At 32.7% G+C, this 21,455-nt stretch overlaps 1 protein-coding gene across 3 annotated transcripts in view; it reads right to left on the bottom strand.

Annotated features, from left to right (window-relative positions):
• The window catches only part of LOC118194219 (protein kinase C-binding protein NELL1-like), a 153,100-nt gene that overhangs the window by 40,401 nt on the left and 91,244 nt on the right, over positions 1-21,455 (bottom strand). Inside the window, exon 1 of one of the 3 annotated variants that reach the window (XM_085810036.1) lies at positions 17,599-17,977. The exons of 1 other annotated variant lie outside the window; for it this stretch is intronic. In XM_085810036.1, coding sequence (XP_085666162.1) covers positions 17,599-17,719 — 121 coding nt within the window. In that variant the 5' untranslated portion in view covers positions 17,720-17,977. Of the gene's footprint in view, positions 1-17,598; positions 17,978-21,455 lie in introns of those variants that run through there. One more of the 3 variants, XM_085810034.1, reaches the window with a different exon arrangement.

Here is a 21,455-nt window from a genome sequence, read left to right as displayed (position 1 = left end):
TTAACTAGTAAAATTCCGATAAGGTAAAAGAGTAGTTTCGTATATTTTGCTAATATGCAAACATATATTTACAATTTATCAATTATAATAAAATTAATTTTAGTTAAAATTATCCACTTAAACATATAAATCTACACGTATAAAATATGAATCCAATCTATTTCTCTTCACGCTTCTTTTTTGTCAACACTGCATGTTAATATGTGCAGTTTACTTCAAAGACTTGCACACTGCTTTTTTCAGAAACTGTTATATTACTACCAGCGATATACCAATATAAAACTCAAACAACTTCAGAGTATTATATGAAATGACTTTACTTAGCAATATACAAATAGTCAAAATTTGGGGGCCAAGGAAGAAGAAGATTAGGATTACTTAGATTGTGATCAAGTGCTCGAAGGTCCGTCCAAGAGTAGACGATGCTTCTTAAAAGAATTTTTAAGAGAAACTGACTAGTATTCGCGTTACACACGGAAAGTGCCCTGCAGCCAGCAGTTTGCCGGAACTTGAATCCGGATCGAAATACCAGTGTTTAGCGGTTTTACTAATACTTGGTTAGCCGAAGTTGTCTGGAATTAATAGTGCTACTTTATTTGAAACTACTATAAGAGACAAATTGATGAGGGATACGTTTCCTCAAATAGAAGCCTCGAATTTAATAACGCATTTCTGATGAAGGACCATGAGTTAAAAACAAAAAGGAAAATGCATAATTCATATAAAGAATTACTTTTTTAGAGGTTGCAATTTTCCCATTGGTTTTAATTAATGTCATTATTTAGTGTCTTTTGCACTTCTTTTGCTTGCGAAAAAAATGCAGAAATGACGTAAAATATTCATATGCGTCTATCAAGACTAAACTTTCATTCTTGCGAATGTTTTGCCAGTAAAGATTAGTAACCTGAAGTTCCTGACTTTGATAACAATTAACTACTTCCAAAAAAGAGAACTAATATAATTTCTATGAAAGTGAATCAAAGCCTACATCGCATAAAAATGTTGATTAACAGCGATACAAAGTAGCAAGTAAATAATTTCATTATTATTGCTAATTCAGGGCTTTTAAATGCGTATATACATAGTGATGGACTTCAAATAATTTAACAACCGATTCACAACACTAATGGTCATTTTAAGTAAAAGAGAATTACTTCTAAATGTACATACGTGATCTTATAATATATATATATATATATATGCAGTTTATTTATATTATACTGTACAATGCAAGAGTTGCACTAAAGTGTTTTAATGCATAGGTATTTTTTCTTCATTTCTTTTTAATCCATATTTTTCTATCAAAAAGGTGTTTTAAGCGACAATTTTTTGCGATAAATTGCTTAAATAAATAGTATTCTTTTTTAACATTCAGTTCGTAGAGTAAAAACGTTTTCGAAAGCTCTTATTCCGAAACACTAGAAGTCGGCTAAATCACACTAAAGTAATATGTATAACACAGCCATCTACCAACACAAATTATAATCTCAACATTCATCTCTTATCCTTTAGTTCCTTTGGTATTCTAAATGCAGCTCCAATGTGGGACATAAATATAATTCAACTCCCCAAAAAGTAATTAAGCGCATTGAAATGTGAACTAATTTTAAATTCCCTAAAAAATACACAGAACATGAATCAAATACATCGTCTATTGCGGCGTTTGTTGAAGCAAACTATGTGATGGTTACCTGCTGATCGCATGAAATTTAATTAGTGAAGTAATAAAAGATTTCGTAAAACTTCATTTGGTCAACCTGATATTTAAACTATACTCATATATATAACAGCATCCATAGATACATAATAAAGACTTAAATTATAAAATGAAAATAAAATGCAAATGATTATTTTTAATACGTCGATGAAACGCGAAGTGAAAACTTTTCACTGCCGAAAAAGTTACTTATATTCATGTCGTATTTAGACAGAAGATAATCACCGACTTGATCTGGGAAGGTCCAATTTTATATCTGATGGTATCTTTTTTTCTCACGCAAGGGTTTGGTTTACTTGATTGTGGCAAAGCCCACTACGGCTATCTGCTTAAGAGGAAGGATCTCTTCGTTGAGGAATTTCTAAGGGAAACTGGTTCATATACACGTCACAAATGAGGAAAAGCACGAAAATGCCTATGCAGCCAGCCCGTTCGTCTGGAATCGAACCCAAGTCGAAACTACTAGTGTCCAGCGATTTTACCGCTCGGCCGCCGCTTCCTCATCCAAAGGATGACTAGACCAAGTTGCGCGGTTTGAAGTGAATTTCGAGCTAGAACGAATATGCATGTCATGAATATAGCACCTATTAGCTATTTTCACTGTCAGACGAATTGAATAGCATAACGACGCTACACGAATTTAATTTGGGGGAAAGTGCGTTTGATAACACGGATGAGAAATAATTGGTAAATAATAATGGCAAAGCACGTGATAGCTACCTTAAGAGGCCTGCTTTCGTTGAAAACATTCTGAAGAAGATTCCTGTCCTGAAGAGAAAAGTCCCATACAAGCCAGCCCGCTCGCTAAGAACCGAAACCGAGACGAATTACTACTACTCTGCTGCTAGTGGGCGTCGCAATGTGGTGTGTATTTAATTATGGCAAAGCACACTAGGGCTATCTGCCTAAGGGGAGGGATGCCTTCGTGGAGGAATTTCTAAGGGAAACTGGCTCGTATACACGTTACACATGGGGAAAACCACGAAAACTCCCATGCAGCCAGCCCATTCGCGGGATTCTAACCTCGGACCGAACTACCAGTGTTCAGCGACTTTACTGCTCGGCCGCTGGTGGGCCGGGCGCCGCAAGGAAAATGAATGTATCTGAGTTTCGCTATAGCCCTATATTGGGTGTGTAATTAGGAAATTTACCTTATCATCCAAAGTTCCAAGTCCTGTATCGAAAACTATTAAGTAATTTACATTCAAATTAATAAAGTTTTTGAAAAATTAGAAATTTGCGCCTATTTTACCTATTTATAAATGCTACAAAATATTTGCCGACGGACATGCAGCCGGTTAATAAATAATAAGCGTGTTTTTCAGTTTGATTACTCAGAACACTAGAATAGGGCTTTAATTTCCAATTTACAATGTCAGCTTCCCAGTTTTACTTATACGACTTCACTACATATGTAAGTATTTTAAGTAACAAATAAAGAGTAATCATTAAGTAAAATAATGTATTACTCTCTAGCTTCACTAAGAGCTGCAGTAAACCTAAGCTAAGTAATACAGAAAAGAAATTGTGAAAGCAGACTGTAGTTACAGGTAAATTAAGGGAAAGATTTGCTTATTATGAGCTAAAGTAAAATTAGTTATTAAAACCTTTAATTTTGCTTTGTATCATTTAAAAATATTACTACTTCCAAAAAATATGTTTCCCTTATTTTCGATTTGTATGCTTGATGGTTTTCGCATCTTGTTGCATATTTGGGATTTTAACACTGCTTATCACATCAGAGTTTTATAGATAGGCTAAATTTGCCTATACTATTAGGAAAATCTTAACTTTAACTTTTCAATAATTACAATCTAATCTTAGTTTTTTTTCTTCTGTAAGTACTAGTTTCAATTATACTTGGTAGCAGAATAACACAGGTTCAGACTTTTCATTGCCATTATGTAATCAACTATCGGAATCAAAAAGGATGAAGTTTCATCGAGAAATTTACGTAGTAGAGTGCCCTTATATTTCCAGTTGACTCCCAGATTTAAATTAAAAATGAATTAAATCCTCCCAAATGCTGTACTTAACCTCATAACTCTCCAGTATTTTTACTTATCGATTAAGGTCAACCAGTACATTAAAGTAATTATTTTCGCTAAACTAAATTTAGACACTAACTGACACTAATATCGAAAGTTTAGTAGATAATTAATTGTTAATATCGATTTATATACACTTAATCGATAAAACACCTAAGACTTGCAGATAATGGTTGACTTTACCCTCTCCATTTTCTGGATGTGCTTTTATTTTTTACCTCTCCGAAATTTTAATCCCCATGGAGTAACAAATTACTTTCTCTATTTATTGTCATATTACATAATAACGATGAATCAAAAACTGCAACGTAGGAACACACCCCAAAAATATAAATGATTACGTTTATTTAAGTAAATGACATGGGCAATATTCACGGTTAAAATCAGTGTCTTTCAAGCATCAAAACATCTTGCTGTGTAACTGATAAATGCTAATTCAGTATCGCTGATAGGGTAGTACAGATTGCAAACAATGTGCTTGTACTCCCAAGAGCAAGACACTGATATCTAAAGGTGCCTTATATTTAAACATATTTTTCGTAAAACTAGCATATTCTTTATAAACTATGAAAGCATTGGTTTACCACACATAAAACGCAACATTATGTACAGAAGTAAGAAATACACTAATAAATTATCAATATAGTATTTGCCACGATTTCAATTTAGTCAAGACGGTGCTTTGTGGTCAAGCAAAGATTGAAGCTATTGTGAAAAATGTCCTGGCATAAGGAAGTTTGCTCAATTTTGTTGATATAGTGAAAGGTCCTAGTTAAGAATAAATTTTTCTTATTTGCAATTTATGCCTTCAAGGATAAAAGCATATATCCTCAATAGTGAGGTATTTCAGTCCTTTTGACGGGTTTAAAAATAAGCTAACTTCAACGAAACACTTCATGGCACAGCTAATGCTGTGCTTAATAGGATATAAGTTTCTCTTTATGTTCCTAAGATAGATGTAAAAAATGCAACTTCATATTGCGAAAAATGATGTAAACGTCAACTATGGAAAACATGATTCGAGGATGAAACTTCTCAAGAAAGCTAACAAAAATAGGGTTAAAGCTAATCACACATTTTGCATAATGTCGCAAAAATTGAACCTTATGGATTAGATGTAGATGCAAAAACGATATAATCTTAAAATTTATGGGCACTTTTCAGTATCAGGAAAAAGGCGTAGAAGAGTAATATTGAAATTCAAATTTGATGACACAGAGTGTTTAGAAATTCTTTTTCAAAAAGTCACTTAGACGGCTTTCGCAGCATCAACTGATTGTGGATATCTCGTATTAACGAATGCACATCGGTCATCTTTGAGTACGAAAAAATAGTTCGTACGGTGCTCATGAAGAAAGCATAAAATCTTAATGCAAACAGTTTGTTTAGGCGTCAGAAACTAACCAGAATGCACCTGAGCAATAGGTAAGAAGAGAAAGGGTTGAGAATAAGGCTGTGCCCATGCCTTAAATACTTTTATGCGTATGAAATAAACATTCAGTGACGGTAAAAACTAAGAATTTAAGATTAAAAAAATTCCTGAAATGATATCGAAAAAATGATTGCGCTATTGAAAAGATATAGATAATTCATCTAATTAATGGTGCAAAATATTCTTTCCTAAAAAGTTAATGTTAGTGCCACTTACAGAACAGAAGTATAACTGCCCAATAATTTTTGCAAATTCTGTTCATTTTCCTCACGCATAACTAAAAGTCAGGAAAATTATCCTGGGAGAAAGCAAATTTTACGGAATTATCGCACTATTCTGTTCTATTCTTCAAGTCTATTTTGTTCTGAAGGTTTCATGAATTTCTTGACAATGAAATCGCTCATAATGAAATTAAGTAGCAAAACAAATTTCTGATTTGAAAAACCACTCGCGGACTTCTGGAATTCTGGGACTGCAATTTAAGAATTTTTACTCTAGAACATAAAAATTGACTTCAGAATAAAAATATTAACACAATAAATTAATTCTTTTGATTACATGAAATCATTTTTTGAATAAAATGCTATGAGATCAACAATATTGGCAGACAAAGCTGTGTTTAAAAAGTAATTTAAGTTTTAAACGCATGATTAATCCACGGTAAAATATTGCTGCAAAATTATCAGGAACGTAAATGTTAAGCCTACAGTTTTCAGCACTCTTAAGTATATATATAGATTAAAAACATTACCTTTATTTAATAATTCGTTAATAAACATTTTATTTACTGTTTTACAGTATAACATTAAAAGTTAAATTACGTGAAAAGATTTTGGAAATGAATTTTAAACCAAACATATGACAAATATTTCTAAAGCTTCTAAAACTAGCATTATTATAAAGAAAAATCTTCATGTCGCATCTGATATGCAAAAAGACATCCAAAATTTTGAGAGAAAAATATCCGTATTGCAGTTTCCAAGATATAAATTTAGCTATGCATAGAGGAAGGATCGCCGATATTCTAGCATTTCCATTAATAGTTATTAACTTTACATCTAAATTTTCGTTACAGGAATTTATAACAGTGCATTCCTGTGTATAGGAATCGAAATATCCAACGAAGTGTTGGATGTCTCGCACATAGCAGACACGATTTTTAAGGTAATAAAAAAATACTTTTAGCAACAAACTACTAATTTATCACATATAAAGACCAAAATTTTTGAAAAACATTTTTATAGAAAAGCTTAGGAAAAGTTCGTTGTCTTTCAAAATATGAAACTTATGAATAAGTTACAATCAGGGAATTTCAAGGATTCTGTGTATGAACTGCTTCGCTTCTACAACAGGCATTATGGAATTCAAATAAGGCAAGTTTCATTTCCAAAATAGTCGGGGCCACTGGGAGGAAAATCTTTTAGTTGCGTTACTGTACCCTTTAAAACGATTGAAGACATGTATAAGATTTATATATCGCATACTTTGAAAAAATATTTCAAACAAAAGCAAAACTGATGCCGTGCAGAAAAAGGAAGCTAAGGGGGAACCCCAGAGTCTCAGAATAGACTTTCAGAGAAAGGACCTGCTCCCTTCTATTATCATCACCGAGTTTCCAACCGAGCAGCCAAAAGTCAATGCAGCTGCTTGATGTTACGCTCAGTGACAAATCATTGGCTATTATACAGGGTGGACCGCGAGAAAGTAGCTCGCCTTTAATACCGATGCTACACTCTTTGGAGAAGGTTGTAACTCCTTGCTTTCTGCCTGCCGACTGCCACTTGGTGTCGCTAAATAAGGCAATGCTCCAGCTTTATTTTGCTTACCCATTCACTCCATCTGTCCGTATCGCGTCCGAAAGATAGCGTGGATCTTCTTATGTCATCGTCGTGGCTAGCCCTGAAGTATACACAATTGTCGTCGTGTGTAGAAGATATATTTTGCATCACTTTCTAAAAACACAATACATTCAAATGTGTTTGCGAAAATAAATTTATTTGAAAGCAGTACATCAAATTATTTACTGTTTTCCCTGCAGTATAAAAAAAACCGTTCCTTAAAATATTTCTGTACATTTGAAAAGAAATTGGAAAGCGAAAGGATAAATATCTCAGAACAAAATAAGTTTAAAATGATGAAAAGTAACTGTATACAAAACTGTGAAAATTGTTTCTAAAGATTTAATGTTGCGTAAGGGTAATGTATTTATGCATCTTTAAAGCTCCGATTTTTTAAAATACAACATTTTTAAAGTAAAATAAATCTGAAAGATTTAAGATTTTAACGGTCGCCCAAAAGGATTTGTTAAGGTTTTTTACACTCTCGCTGAGTTCGCAGTCTACCTGTCTGCTGTTATACTCACTCCTTCTAACCCATTTCTTTTTGTCTTTTTAGCTTTATTATTAAGCATAATTTTCTTCGCACTTACGCTATATATAATTCAACAGCAAAATTACAAACATTTTAAAAGCAGCATAGTAGTATACGTTTAGAATTCCCGTTGGAGCGGTAAATGCTGGCATTCAATTTTCTAAGTTTTTAAATTTTTGTTTTTGTTTAGTATCTTCTCAGTTCATCATATCAATGTTCAGTTTCTTTACTAAGATGGCTTTACGAAAGCATTTTTTGTGTGTGTTTATTATCAAGGTTTTTTTTTTGTGTTTACTTTATCTATTAAATATCACGTACTCGGCGATTATGTCACATAATATTCAATTCAACTGCAAAATCACAAAATATTTATAAACAGCGTACCTTTAGAATTTCTGACAGACAGTCTCGCGAGCTAGAGATAAAAATGTTTTATTCCGTACAATAATGGCACTGTTCGCTTTGAAATCGTTGAATTCGTTAATAAAAAATTCGTTAAAATTTTAAAAAATGTGAAAGAAATAACAAAAAAAAAAAAAAAAAAAAAAAAGAAACTCAAAATTCCGAGCGTCAGGATGCCCCTGTTCGAGTGGAGAAATACGCCATTCAAAATTTGATAGCTCTATGTACCGTTGTTTTTCACAGTGGCAGAAACATATATACATTAATGTAGATTCTTCATTATTTAACTTCATTAAATATAAATACAGAGTGATAATATTTAGTGGCTGCTATCTGAAAAGTGATTACGCCGTTTATTGCGATTCAACGCAAAATGGCGTTTCAAGACTAATATCCCATTTGGAACTTACGTTTCTTTTGGGCTAATACATTTTAAAACGTGTCTTGAAGGAGGAGGGAGGCAATTTTTGACGCTTTAATTTCTGTGAAGAGTTTGTCTTTTAAAAATAAATGCTCCGATTCAGGATTTATCACCTGCACATATATATCCATTAAATTCACGCATTCGTTTACCTAAAACATTTTAAAACTATTTATGACTATTTTATATGAGAGCTGTTCATGAAACTTCACACAAATCCTTACTTATGGACTAAATAATTAAATAATTTCAGTACTTTTTTGACACATTAATTTCATGACTATAAATTTGTTTTCCCTCTTTTTTTTTCTATTTTGGACACAGAACACATTTTGTCAGCTATAATTAGCATTTCAGCAATGTCATCCAAAATGTGGTCGTACACCCTAAACGTGATCGTACCCAAAACATATCAGTTCAAAACTTTTGGAAAGAAATGAAGGAAACATTTAGAGGTCAAAGAAATTTTGGAAGATTATTTTAAAACGCAGTTCTAAATTACTTCTTTGTATCTGGAAACTTAGTCTATTACACAGTTAAAAAACCCTTAATAAGCATACTTTATACAATCCTTGACACTAATATTTGGACCACTGAAATATTTACGTTGCGCCATATAGATTTTTAGTAGAGATTAAAAATTAATATCTGTATTAATTTTTTAACAAATAACATCAATATTAAAATATTTATTTCAGGTCTTAAGCATAAATCATTTAAATTACTTCATCATTTAGTCAAAAATGAATTCAAATCATATGCGAGGAAACAAATGGCTATGGTAAGCCTGGAGTTGGAATGAGTAATACATTTTATAAATTGTAGCCAGTTGTCTTCTCGAATTGTATTTTTATGAGACTTGCAGAAAAACAACAAGAAAAAACTTGGAATGAATCCAATTTTACTGAAATATACGACCTAATAAAGGAACATTCCTTAATACAAAGAACAGCGATCGATAAATTATGAAGACATCTATGAATCACATTTCCAGTAAACTACGGCAGAAGCAAATCCTAGGTTTCAGTCCTATAATACAAATTCTCACTTTTCAAAAAGATATTTTGGTCGGATATTGTAAATGTTCATGATACACATACATAGAGATGCGCTCATTTATGCATCCATGTGCACTCATTCAAACGGTTAAGATGAACTTGAAATAGATTATTTCGACCGACCAGACGGTATAATAGTTAGGAGAACCTACTGCGGTACTGAAGGGCTCGGGTTCGAATTCCAGTGACGGCATGGATGTTTGAAAATGTATAGTGACTTTAGTGCACTCTAAATATATGGGGAGCCGAAAGTCCTCTCGTGCGGTTTGGTGGAAGGAGAGAGAGGTGGGAGACCTTCGGATTACCCCCCTTCTTCCTCTGAATTGGGGTGGAGTAGAAATCCAACCTTCTTGAGTCTCTGGCAAGCATTCTTCCACGAAATTCATAGGCAAAACAACAACATTTAGACTGTTCCAATCTGAGGACACCAATAGGTAGGAAAGTAAACTATGCGATGTAAAAATATATACAAAACACAACGCTCAACTGTATTGAAGAGCAGAGAAGTAACGTTGATATGCATATATATAAGCATTTGCATTAAGATAATTGTAGATATATACTTGTGTTTGTGAATAAAAATAAGTGCAATGTCTTCAAAAATCATCGGTTCTGAAACTGATACTTGTGTAAGTGTAATTTTAACTCAGTGGAACTCGTTTCAGTTTAATCTGCAGATTTAATTCAATGAACAGCAGAATAATATAAAAATACAAAATTTTGGTACTTTTCCATTTTGCCGGCGCAAGAGATAAAGTCGCCAGAAATGGTACAACCGATGCCAAACGGAATATCCTCGCTGGTAACCTTTCACGCCTCATTTTCAAAACAAATCGCAGCCATTTCTTATCAGATTGATTGTTTCTCTCAATACTGGCATACAATTACTACATAGAATTTTTACCAGATAGTTCAATTTGATGCCCCAAGGCCATTCGCGGTAATTAAGTCAATTAGGATGCTATCACACTGCTTACCCGAAGGTGAAAATATAGAAGAGGCAAAGTCAAATGTTAAATTCACCTATTCTAATGTGAATGCACTAGCGAAGTAAAGCACTGGGGTTTTACATAATTTCTGAGTAAGCTATTCTTACGAATTGAAATAATTTTTGCATTCAAACTTGTATTCCAAAGTAAGATTTAACTTGAAATTAACGTAGATAATTACTGAGAGAGTGAAATTTTACTAGCGTAGTTTACGTGAGATATCACTTGGTGTCACGGAATATGAAACGGCAAATCAGGATGTTGTACTATGAAAGCATAGTAAATTCTTAAATTAATGTCTTTTTGCGAATTTATCGTCTTTATTTATTGTCTTTTTACAAAATTTTAAACGATATCAAAATGTTTATGCCTTCAAATTAAAATTTCTTAGAACTAACATTTGTTAACATTTTTTATGTGCATACTATGTGTTGTCGCCAATAAAGTGTGCTTGGCGAGATTTGTGCCGGCGAAACGGAAAAGTACCAAAATGTTTTTTTGAAAGGTTGCAGTTTCAGCTGAAAAAATATAATAAAAGACTACCATAATATTTCGAGATTAATATCCAAAACAATGAGAATTCTCATTCTCAACGGTTATATTTTTGGCCTCCAAGAAACAATTGAGAGGGAATAGCTCGCTTAGTTTTTATTTCACACAGACTGTGAAAAAGCAACAAAAAATTGCCAACTAGAAGCTCAGCTTTTAATTTTTTTATTCTTCCTTACGTTAGAGGATTAAAGAGTAACAGATATTTTATTTTAAAGCTAAATTATCACAGCTGAAGCTAACCCAGGCGTTTGGAAAGCGTGCATAAAACATTGATTCACATAAGTTATAAAAGGAAAAACTTCTTTATAAACATGCATATCAAATTTTAAAAGCAATTTTTTAAAGTATAAGTGTAGGTAAACAAGTAAAAAATTGATAATTATGCGTAAAATGAATTTTAACTGAGCTATCTTTGCTCTAAAGTATGAAAAAAAGTCTCAGAATCGAAATTTTTTGTTTTTCTTTCACAGAAACAAGAAACTCTGTCATTCAGTTAAAGAAAGTGACATTTACAGGGAACGGGAAAAAAGAAATTCTGTTCAGTCTCGATGCAGAAGCATAAAAGCACGAAAGTGCTTTTCCGTAGAACGAACTCCCAGAACAAGCACGAAAATTCTTTTCCGTAGACTGTACTTCCCGAAAGAAGTTTATTTCATACGAAAAAAAGAGTAACGTTTCATGGTTTTATTGCATGAAATCGTTTGACATTTAAACATAATGGCAACAAAGAAAAACATAATCTACTTTTTTTCTAATATATCCATTGTTAAACTTTAGTGACATAGCTTATTTGAAATAGTTCTGAAAATAGGAATTTTCGAACATAATCGAAATGTAAATTTTTGATATTTTTGAAAGTTTATGACGACACAATCTTTTAGGTAACTCAATAGTGACACAAGAATGTAAATATAATGTATAATGTAATGAATGCATAATGTAGAACTTCAAGCATTCATAATTAAAGCGTTTTCCTACCTTGTTTCGACGCTTGCTATTGTGGTTTTGCGGCAAATATCGAATTATATCCTTATTAGTTAACAACTAATTTAATTGAAAAATCCTTATGACCTGTACTTTAATCCTTATTGACATAAGAATTTTGAATACTAAATTATAAATTTGTGTGTTGGGGGTGGACTTTGATTTATTTTCTAATAGTTATTAATAAAATGAATTAATAAAATGAATTAAAAAAATAACATCTAAGGCTGTGCTGATTTCTTTCATTTTCTTCAAATTTACACGTTACAGATTTTTAATACAGGTTTGTAACTGGTACCTGAGTTTTGAGAAGTTAGCTAACTAGTTAATTGATTAAAACAAGGCACGCGATAGAGAGGCCTTGTAGATAAATTCCTGATAGAAGCAGGCTCGTATTCATGTTATTAAAACCATATTAAAAGATATTAACCACTTGCGCTAAAAAGACGTGCCACGCACGTCGAGATACTTTTGTCTCAAACCCCGAGCGACGTGAACACCACGTCGATAGGCATTTATCGCAAAAATGAAAATAACGTGATGCACACGTCGCCTAACAACGAGATTGTTTATTTCTCGAGTTACAGCTCTGGATTGCACTCGCAGACGCGGAGCGGCGTAAATGAGACACTTTACCGCTTGCTATATTGTAGCGCACGGTACCGCAACCGTGAAGTTTAGTCGTAGCACAAGTGGTTAAGACCATAACACGTATTAAATATTCATGAACCAAATTTAAGACTAACTACCAATGTTCAGCGGTCTTTCTCAACAACTAGAGGCCTAAACTTAAAAAATACGAAAAATAATACGCCGAAAGAGAAAGTCAAATACAAGTTTAGGAATATCAGAATTTAAATTTAATATATGATTTCACAGTAAGTCGATTGAATACAGACGCGCGATATTACTAATGGCGCGCGGAGTTGATTCCGTGATACAAAATGGTATTTGCTTGCTTCTCCTTATCTGTAACGTAAATACATATCCACCCCACAGAAAGCCTTCTATAAAGTCATCTTTATTCGAGCAAGTAGCCTTGACAATAGCAGGACCTTAAACAATCAGCCACCAAAGCTCATGCAAAACGATTCAAAAGAATAAGGGGATAAATTCCTACCAAAAATAGCTTTATAAATCCTGATATCAGGGTGTCAAATCGCTGATTACTACTTATTATATGTAATATAGAAAGATCATGATAAGTAGTAATTTATTTCGTATATTCAGGTAATTGCGAAGTGAGTCTTGCGCGCTCCGAGTCAACTAAAGACGACGAGAAATCTTTCGGAACATGACACCTGTAAATCTCTCTTTTCCTAAGATACGAGTGTAACAGGTGAAAGAAACATGGAGGACAACAGAAACATTCTATAATTTGAAAATACAGAATAAATTCCTTTTCACTCTTTTTTTTTTCTTCCTACTGGATGGTTAATAGTTTACGCAAAATAACTGGTATATGTATGGAGAAACTATAATTCAGACTTTTTACTCAGCATATAATATTAAAATATCTTAGAAAACTCAGGCTCATTAAGAAAATTGATAGAAATATTTGCTTCCACAATTTATGTTTAATTTTTAAAATTTTAAAGACACTATTATTATGCAGTCTTATTTTAGTACGATGCATAAAGACTAGCAGAGTGCGTAGACCTAGCTAATTCATAATTTTCACCAAGGACGGATTGGAACTTAAGAGAAAATCAACATTTTTGGTATTTTACCAATTATTAAGGACTCCAGAGGGTCTTTATGCTTCACAAAATAATATACGATGTGTTCTTCAAAATATTATATTAACACTAAGCAAATTTGCATGAAAATTCAATATATTTGATTATATGCATTACAAGCTAATAACATCAAACCACGACATAACCTTTTATTTATTTATTAATACCATGGACGAATTTTAGTAAGTATTTTTAAGCTACAAAGTCCTGCAAGTTGGTACTGAAGTAAAGAAACACAAGGCCTTCGTAATTGCAACTTATTCCTTCCGAAAAAGCATATAAACGTTACACATTGTGAACTGATGACAAAAACCAAAGGCTATTTTTGACAAAATGGTTTCATATCTTTTCAATTGCAGTAAAACTCAAATTACCTGAAACTCCATTTATTCGAATAATTTCCTTTTCTTTCCGAATTAAGCTGCTTGGTTTTATGAGTCTCTTTAGTTTCCTTTGTTGATTTAAGTAATATAAGAAGATAATGCGTCACAACTGTATGTGTATTTTAAGAAGCCATTAAATTTAGCTAAATGCATGAGTTTGTAGGTGAGTCAGTAACGCTCGTTAAATAAATAAAAATTTATTTCATCGGCCTTTTTTGGTTGCGTATTTAGGGGAAAATTGTTTTATCGTTTACTTTTACATAAACAGTATTTTGCATTTTAAGAAAATATTTTTACCAATTAAAAAGGGACTGTAGAGTTAATGACTAATTTAACAATCTTTTCTTGAAGCAATATCCAATAAATGAAGAAATAGGTAAATAAAAATTCCCATATTTACATTACAGTAAATATGTATTTAAATACGAGTATAGGCTTTCTGTTCTTTGACTGTTAAGATCCACATAAATAAAAATTTATTTACTAGATTTATTTAAAACGAAATAATAATGGGTTTTGCATTTAAATAAATAAAAATGATTTTCGTTTAATTATTACGGAATTAATTAATGCGAAATATAAAACATATGAAGCCTGCCGAAAAATGCTTTTAATATTTTGTTTAGAAGTAAAAGTATTTTTAATTGTAGAGTCTTTTCAGAAATAAAATCCAATAAATGAAAAATACAGATAAATAAAATTTTTCTATTAGATGAAAACGTATATTTGACTTTTAAAGAAAAGATACCACTTAATTACCCGGATTTTTCGAATATCCGGATGGGTTGTGGTTCCAATTTGATCGGATGTTTACAGGTTTACTAAAATCTAGATAGTGGCAGATTGCTATTCAGTATAAATCACTAACGGGATATGGAACTAATACAGAAACTAATCCAATAAATTTATTACACGCCGCAATCACTGACTATTTCTTAGGAAAGGGTTTGTGCTTATATACTGACTAATCCAAATGTAATTGAAATATGCATTTTATTAAGAGATAGCCATTTTTGGTTTCGGTAAAAGCTTATAACTCCATTCCATTTCATTTCCAGAACATTAACAAAACTATTGCACTAGCTGATTTTCAAGTTAGCCTGATTTCAAGAAAAGTTTGATAAGTTATTGAGTTGGCTAAGTTTTTAAAGAAGCTGTTATCATCTGAAGTTTTTTTAATGATAGTCACATGCAACAAGTTTCCCTAGATATTTACTTAAGCAGGAGATAAACATTTACTTCCTTAGCTAATTTATGCAGTTTTGCCGATCACTTTATAAATTTCAAATTAGGACCTTTTTTTAAATATAGTAGACGTATTTATAATATGTATGTAGAAGCAAATTAAAAAGTGCCTCAGTAGTATTAAGCCAGCTTATGTAGCAGTATTTGCTCTACAGTCTTATTTAACTGTAATAAGGAGGCATGCAAGTTAGCTTCTAAATATTCTATTACCGCATAATGTGTATTTGCTTTACTAAAATACTCTCTTGGTGTATTAAAGTTGCACGAGTTTTGTTTTCCGGTTTTAAATTTCCAGCCTTTTTAAAACCAGCATGTGTAGGGGGGAGATGGTTAGAAAATGCACAAACTTTTAACTACCTGTCAGTTATACGACACAGTGCAAGGAAGACATCTAGTTTTTCAAGTTTATAATTCAACCTGTGATAAGAGTTGGATTATTTGATTATGACAAGGTACGCTAGAGCTACCTTCTACGAAAAGAACACTTTCGTGGAGGATTTTATAAGGAAAACTGGTTCAAATTCAACCTACGTTAAGTATTCTTCACAAAAATGACAATAATTTCAGTTAATTGTATGATTTAGTTTTAAAGTCATATTTCCCGTGTATATGTAATGCAAATGTTGGTATTCCAAACAAGACAGCTAAATTTCCTCTAATGGATAATTTACTTGAATCCCCTAATAATGTACTTAATTAAGGGTTTAGCAGCCGTTCAATTAGAGCTGCATTACAAGTTCATTTGGGGTAATGAATAACTAAAAATTTATTTCGACAGAGCTTAAATACAGGAAAAACTGAGCCCAAGTTTGGTCTAAGGAATTTAGTGGAACTTTACAACAGAGAAAGAGAAATTTAAGCAAGAGAATTTCAAGGCTGAAACACTTTAGAAATCACCACGAAAATACGAAGAATTAATCGGAATAGTACATTAATGTTTTATGCTTCCTTCTTTGAAGTGTTTTAAAGATTTTAATGCTTCTAAGAAGGGTAATTATGACGTGTTTCAGCCCCTCTAAAACACATTACTGAATAATTCCTTGGATTAATCTTGGATACGACCCAGTTTCCCTTAGAAAGTCCTCTACCCTTAAGGAGATAGCCCCTGTGTACATGCCATAATCAAACTAGTTAATAATAGTTATTAAACTATTAAGAGAAAGTTACTAAAATAAGATGAAATTAAAAATAAAAACAAATTCATTTGCCAATTGCTTGATGAAAAATAAATTTACTTCTCTTCTGAATATCTGTATTTCATGTTTATTAACGGTAGGCTTCAGACAGCTATAAATAGGAGCAAAAAGTAAAAAAGAGGGCACACACTGTCGTCCTGTAGCTAGGAAGTCGAATTCGAGAGGAAGCTACAAGTGTTCAGTATTCTTAACCATTCGGTCCTTGGTCGAGGCTTATCGCATCATACATATCCTCTAGCAGACGATCTTTCTTAGATAATTTTCTGCAGAGAATCTTAAAACTTCGTTAGCCATAAAGAAGTAGTTATTCAGAAGCATTCTGTTTTGAAAAGAGTTAAGAAACCGCAGCGAAAATAATGAGCGGAAAAGATATTTTATCTGTTCCTTCAATCAAATGTGTTGAAACATACTAATCAAATGAAATGCAGATTAATTTACTACAAAAAATACATGAAAGGCAAACTGAATTTGACTCTGTGGATTAGATGTTTCAAAACTAATCAGAAGTAAAATATTTTGAGTAATCAAAATTATCTACACGATAAATTTTGACAGTTTGTCATAAATGAAAAATGAAGGCTAAATAGCAGACTAACCGAACAGTTAATTTCCCACATTTTATTAATTATAAACTCATTTAGTCCAAAGTTTCCTAAGGAATCTCATAAACTGATGTACAGCTTCCTACTTTTTGCAGTTAAAGAATAAAATTATGCTCTAAATACCAGAACGGTCCCAAAAAGTACTGATCTTTGAAAGCAATACTATGGAAGATAGAAGAATCCTCCATTATGCGGCAAATTTTAAGAAAATACAATTTTAGACTACGTATAAAGACTAAATTTATAAATGAAAAGTAAGTTTTTAATTACGGAGGAAATTATCAGTTATCTGAAAGAAAATGCATAAAAAAAACAAAAGTAGGCAAATCATTAAAATAATTACCAATAAATATTCTGAAAAAAAATTATTTTTAGGAGGAAAAAATTAACACTAACATACATAAAAATTATATACTTTTTAAAAACAATTAAGTAATCAAAGTTAAAAAAAAGTACATACCGGCACGAAAGCACGTAATAAACCGCGAAGAAATGTGAAAAAGAACAATTAAAAATAACCAGTGTCGTAAAACTATAGTGAAACGGAAGTTATAATTGCATCCATTCATTTCACTCCACATATCTAGAACATAAGTCTGTTTGCACTAATATCCCATATCACGTTTTGTGCTTAATCTGTAGCCACCACCATAATATATCCATTTCTCTGGTAAGTCAAGAGTCTAAACAGCAGTTCAAAGCTTTGATAAGTTTACGTCGAAATTTTGTTTGACAAGCGGCAACATGCATTGACACAGGTAAGGTACCTTCTGAATTGGACACAGCGACTCGCACACCTCTCTCAGAGTGCTCTCTTTCATCGGACTGACTGAATACGGCACATGCTCAACTTTTAGGGCTGCTGCTATAGAGTGCCGGTTCGTCTCGCCAAGTTCGTTTCGATGGCTGCTGCTTGTCGCCAAGAAAAATATCGCCAAGTAACGGGGTTGTATTTACGATAAACCTAATTTTAGATCGCCTAGACAGAGTTTCATTTAAACATTTAGCATAACACAAAGATAAAGCATCTGTCGGTGTATATTATTAAATCTTAAGTGTTATCAATAATGAATATTTGGAAATTAAAATAAAAATAATAAATTTCAATAAAAGAAAATTTATATATGATTTATTATTATATATTTAAAATGTAATAAATATATAATTTATTATTATATTATATATATTTATTATTATACATTTAAAATTATAATAAAGCACAATTTTGTTAGGAGAATATTTCACGAATCGCTTCGGGTTCGAATCCTGGCGAACAGGAGGGTGGAATGGAAGTTTTTGTGGCATCTCGCTTTTACGCAACATGAATAAAAGCCTGTTTTCCTTTCAAACCCTCCATGAATAGATCTATTCCTTTAGGCAGATAGCTCTCGCTAGCTTTGTTACATTTAAACAAAGAATTGAAAATTAAGACTGTTGTTTCAAATTTGTCGTGATCGTATCTGATAGTTCTTGGTTGGTTTGGTTTATTTAATTGCAGCAAAGCACTCGAGAGCTATCTGCCTAAGGAAAGGGATGCCTTCGTGGAGGACCTTCTAAATGAAACTGGCTGGTATACACGTTACACACGGGGAAACAAATGGAAATGCCAATGCAGCCAGCTCGTTCGCCAGGATTCGAACCCAGGACTGAACTATTAGTATTTAGCGTCTTAACCGCTCGGCCGCTGGTGGGCGATAGTTCTTGATATGCAGAAAAATGTTTTGTCCCTGCGTTACCAAAGTATTTGACTTCGAAACTTCCTCTTCAGTTTAATGCTTGAAACTATTTCTAAAGCTCTTTAAAAAAATTGAAAAAAGCACTTAAAAGTACATGAAATTTATACGCGGGCTCTGGTTAGGTTTTATTCATTATGACAAAACATTTGAAGGGTGTGTTCCACAGAACGTATGGAAAGGACTTATTAAAGCACCTGGTTGATATTCACGCCAAGAAAAGCCCATGAAGCCTGCACATTATGTCACTGGTATCAAGCCCGCGAAAATCTACCAGCTTTCAATAGCGCTTTCGAATCAACCCCTGACGAATTCCGCCTCACCTAGAGATTTGGATAAGACAAAACCGCTTCACAGACATACACCTGAAAAAGTATTTTTAGCATCTTGCTAATAAATCAGTCAGTCACTCAATCAAGGTGAAAGATTCTACTTATGTACATTACAAACTAGGCAAAGATTTTAAACTAGTAATGGATTTCGAGCTTATTAAGCGGCACTCATGCTTTTACTGTGCCTTGAATCCGATACTTTTTGACATCAGTTGAATAACAGTAAAAATTTTAACCACTTCATTACCAGACGAATCAAACTCAAAGGACAACTCGATTAAAAAGTGAGTAAAGTATGCTCATATCAGTCATCTTAACGCTTAATTCAAAGTCATGATTAGAGCGGCCAAGCGGTAAAACTGCTGAACACCGATAGCTCGTCCCGCGTACAAATCCCGGCGAATAAGCTCGCTGTATGGGAATTTGCATGATTTTCCCTCGTGGTAAAATTGAATACTAGCCAATTTCCCACAAATAGTCGATGTCACCAACGGCCGATGGGTTAAGACCACTGAATATTGGTAGTTCGACCTGGTTTGGGCACGATCTCAGGTGCACTGTCTGGCTCCATGGCTGTTTTTCTCGATGTATAAAGTGAATACGGGCCAGTTTCCTTAGAGTCTTCCACGAATGCGTCTCTCTTGTTAGTCTGACAGCCCTCATGACTTGGCCATATTCAGATAACCTAACCGATATAAAGTACTCCACGAACGTATTCCTGCCCTTAGGAAGACAGCTCTCGATCGCTTTTGTCATTATATAACAAATCCCATATAATAACATAAAAAGGATTCTAAATCGTCAAATAATGCTTGCGGAAAGTACACAATACTTGTAAAATTAAATAAAGTTTTATTTTATTAATTTTTACAGAGGATTTGTTTAACTTCAGACAACATGCTCCACTGTAATGCCTATTTGCACTTCGTTCAACTTATGTTTATGAGTAAGCCCCCTAATGGCGAGTTGCTAAATCTGTGAAGCTCTTTCTGGTTTCGGTTCCTAGAGATTGAGCCGACTGATTGCTTTGGGTTTTCGTGCTTTTCACCTGAGTGATGAATGCGAAGCAATTTCCCTTGGAAACCTTCCAGGTAGGCACTCTTCGTAAGGATGCAACCATTGAGTTACTTTATAATTCGCATAATTTCACAAATATTTATTTAAACGAACAATAAACACTGATTAATGAACAGTGAAACTGACAATGGGCATTGATCAACTCATCAATATTTACTTATCTAAATCTAAATAAAAAACACTATTTATATAAATGACAAAAATATCTTTATATAAATTAATGCATTTTTATAAGTTTCATATTTCCTGACAATAGTCCGAATTAACTTTTTGAAATGTTACCTTAATTACGTAAGATTGATCTGACAGTAGTTGAATAATATGAGGTTGATGATATTTAAAGTTTTTGAAGCTTAATAAAAAATGAAGTTTAAAATATATTTTGGAGTAGAATTTTTCACGATTACTTAATTCCCGATGCTTAGCTATAATTAGTTCACTGCATATAGCATTTTGTGCGAACGTATTTTACTTAGCATTAATTTCGGTTCCAAGTCTTATTATGACCAGTTGCGATTAGACCTGCAGTTTTTTAAAGTGTTAGTCTGTGTGTTAATCATTTAATAAAACCTCAAGAGGAAACACAATATGCAGTTTTGAAGCTATCTACAAAATGTTTTTAAAAATACATCGACAAATTAACTTCTTGGAATATGAAAGAAAAAGTGTTGCCTTTGACTTAGTTTTTATTCTGTATTTAACATGTAAGTATAGTTAACGTTTTCACATTTTGAATACACAATAACATGCCACTCGATAAAATAATACGAATTACATGAAGCACTTATCACTTCATATGCAATCAGACTTTTTAGTAAGTTATTTATAAATAAATCAACACCTTGATAGTGAACGCATCGCTGTATATTCCAAATAATTCAAATGAATGCTATTTCTGTGTTGCAAATCTATACTTCGTTTAATATGGATTCCCCCCCTTAATACTTCAAAGAAATAAAAGTTTAAAACGAATAAATAAGTAAAATTATCCTTAGAACAAAAATTCGTAAGACACTTTTTTTTTTTTGTAAAAAAGACGAGCAACTTGTTTGAGGGCAGTTTCGAGCTCAATAGAACTAGAGCCTTTTTACGACTATAAGACATACGCATACATTAACCTACAGTAATTATTTTTCAGCGGTGCCGTTTACGAGCAACATTTCGATATGACCCGG

Source organism: Stegodyphus dumicola, chromosome X2 (assembly GCF_044657685.1).
Source record: "Stegodyphus dumicola isolate Sdum_Otavi_A_Nest chromosome X2, ASM4465768v1".
NCBI lineage: Eukaryota > Metazoa > Arthropoda > Arachnida > Araneae > Eresidae > Stegodyphus > Stegodyphus dumicola.
This window is presented reverse-complemented; position numbering and strand designations above follow the sequence as displayed.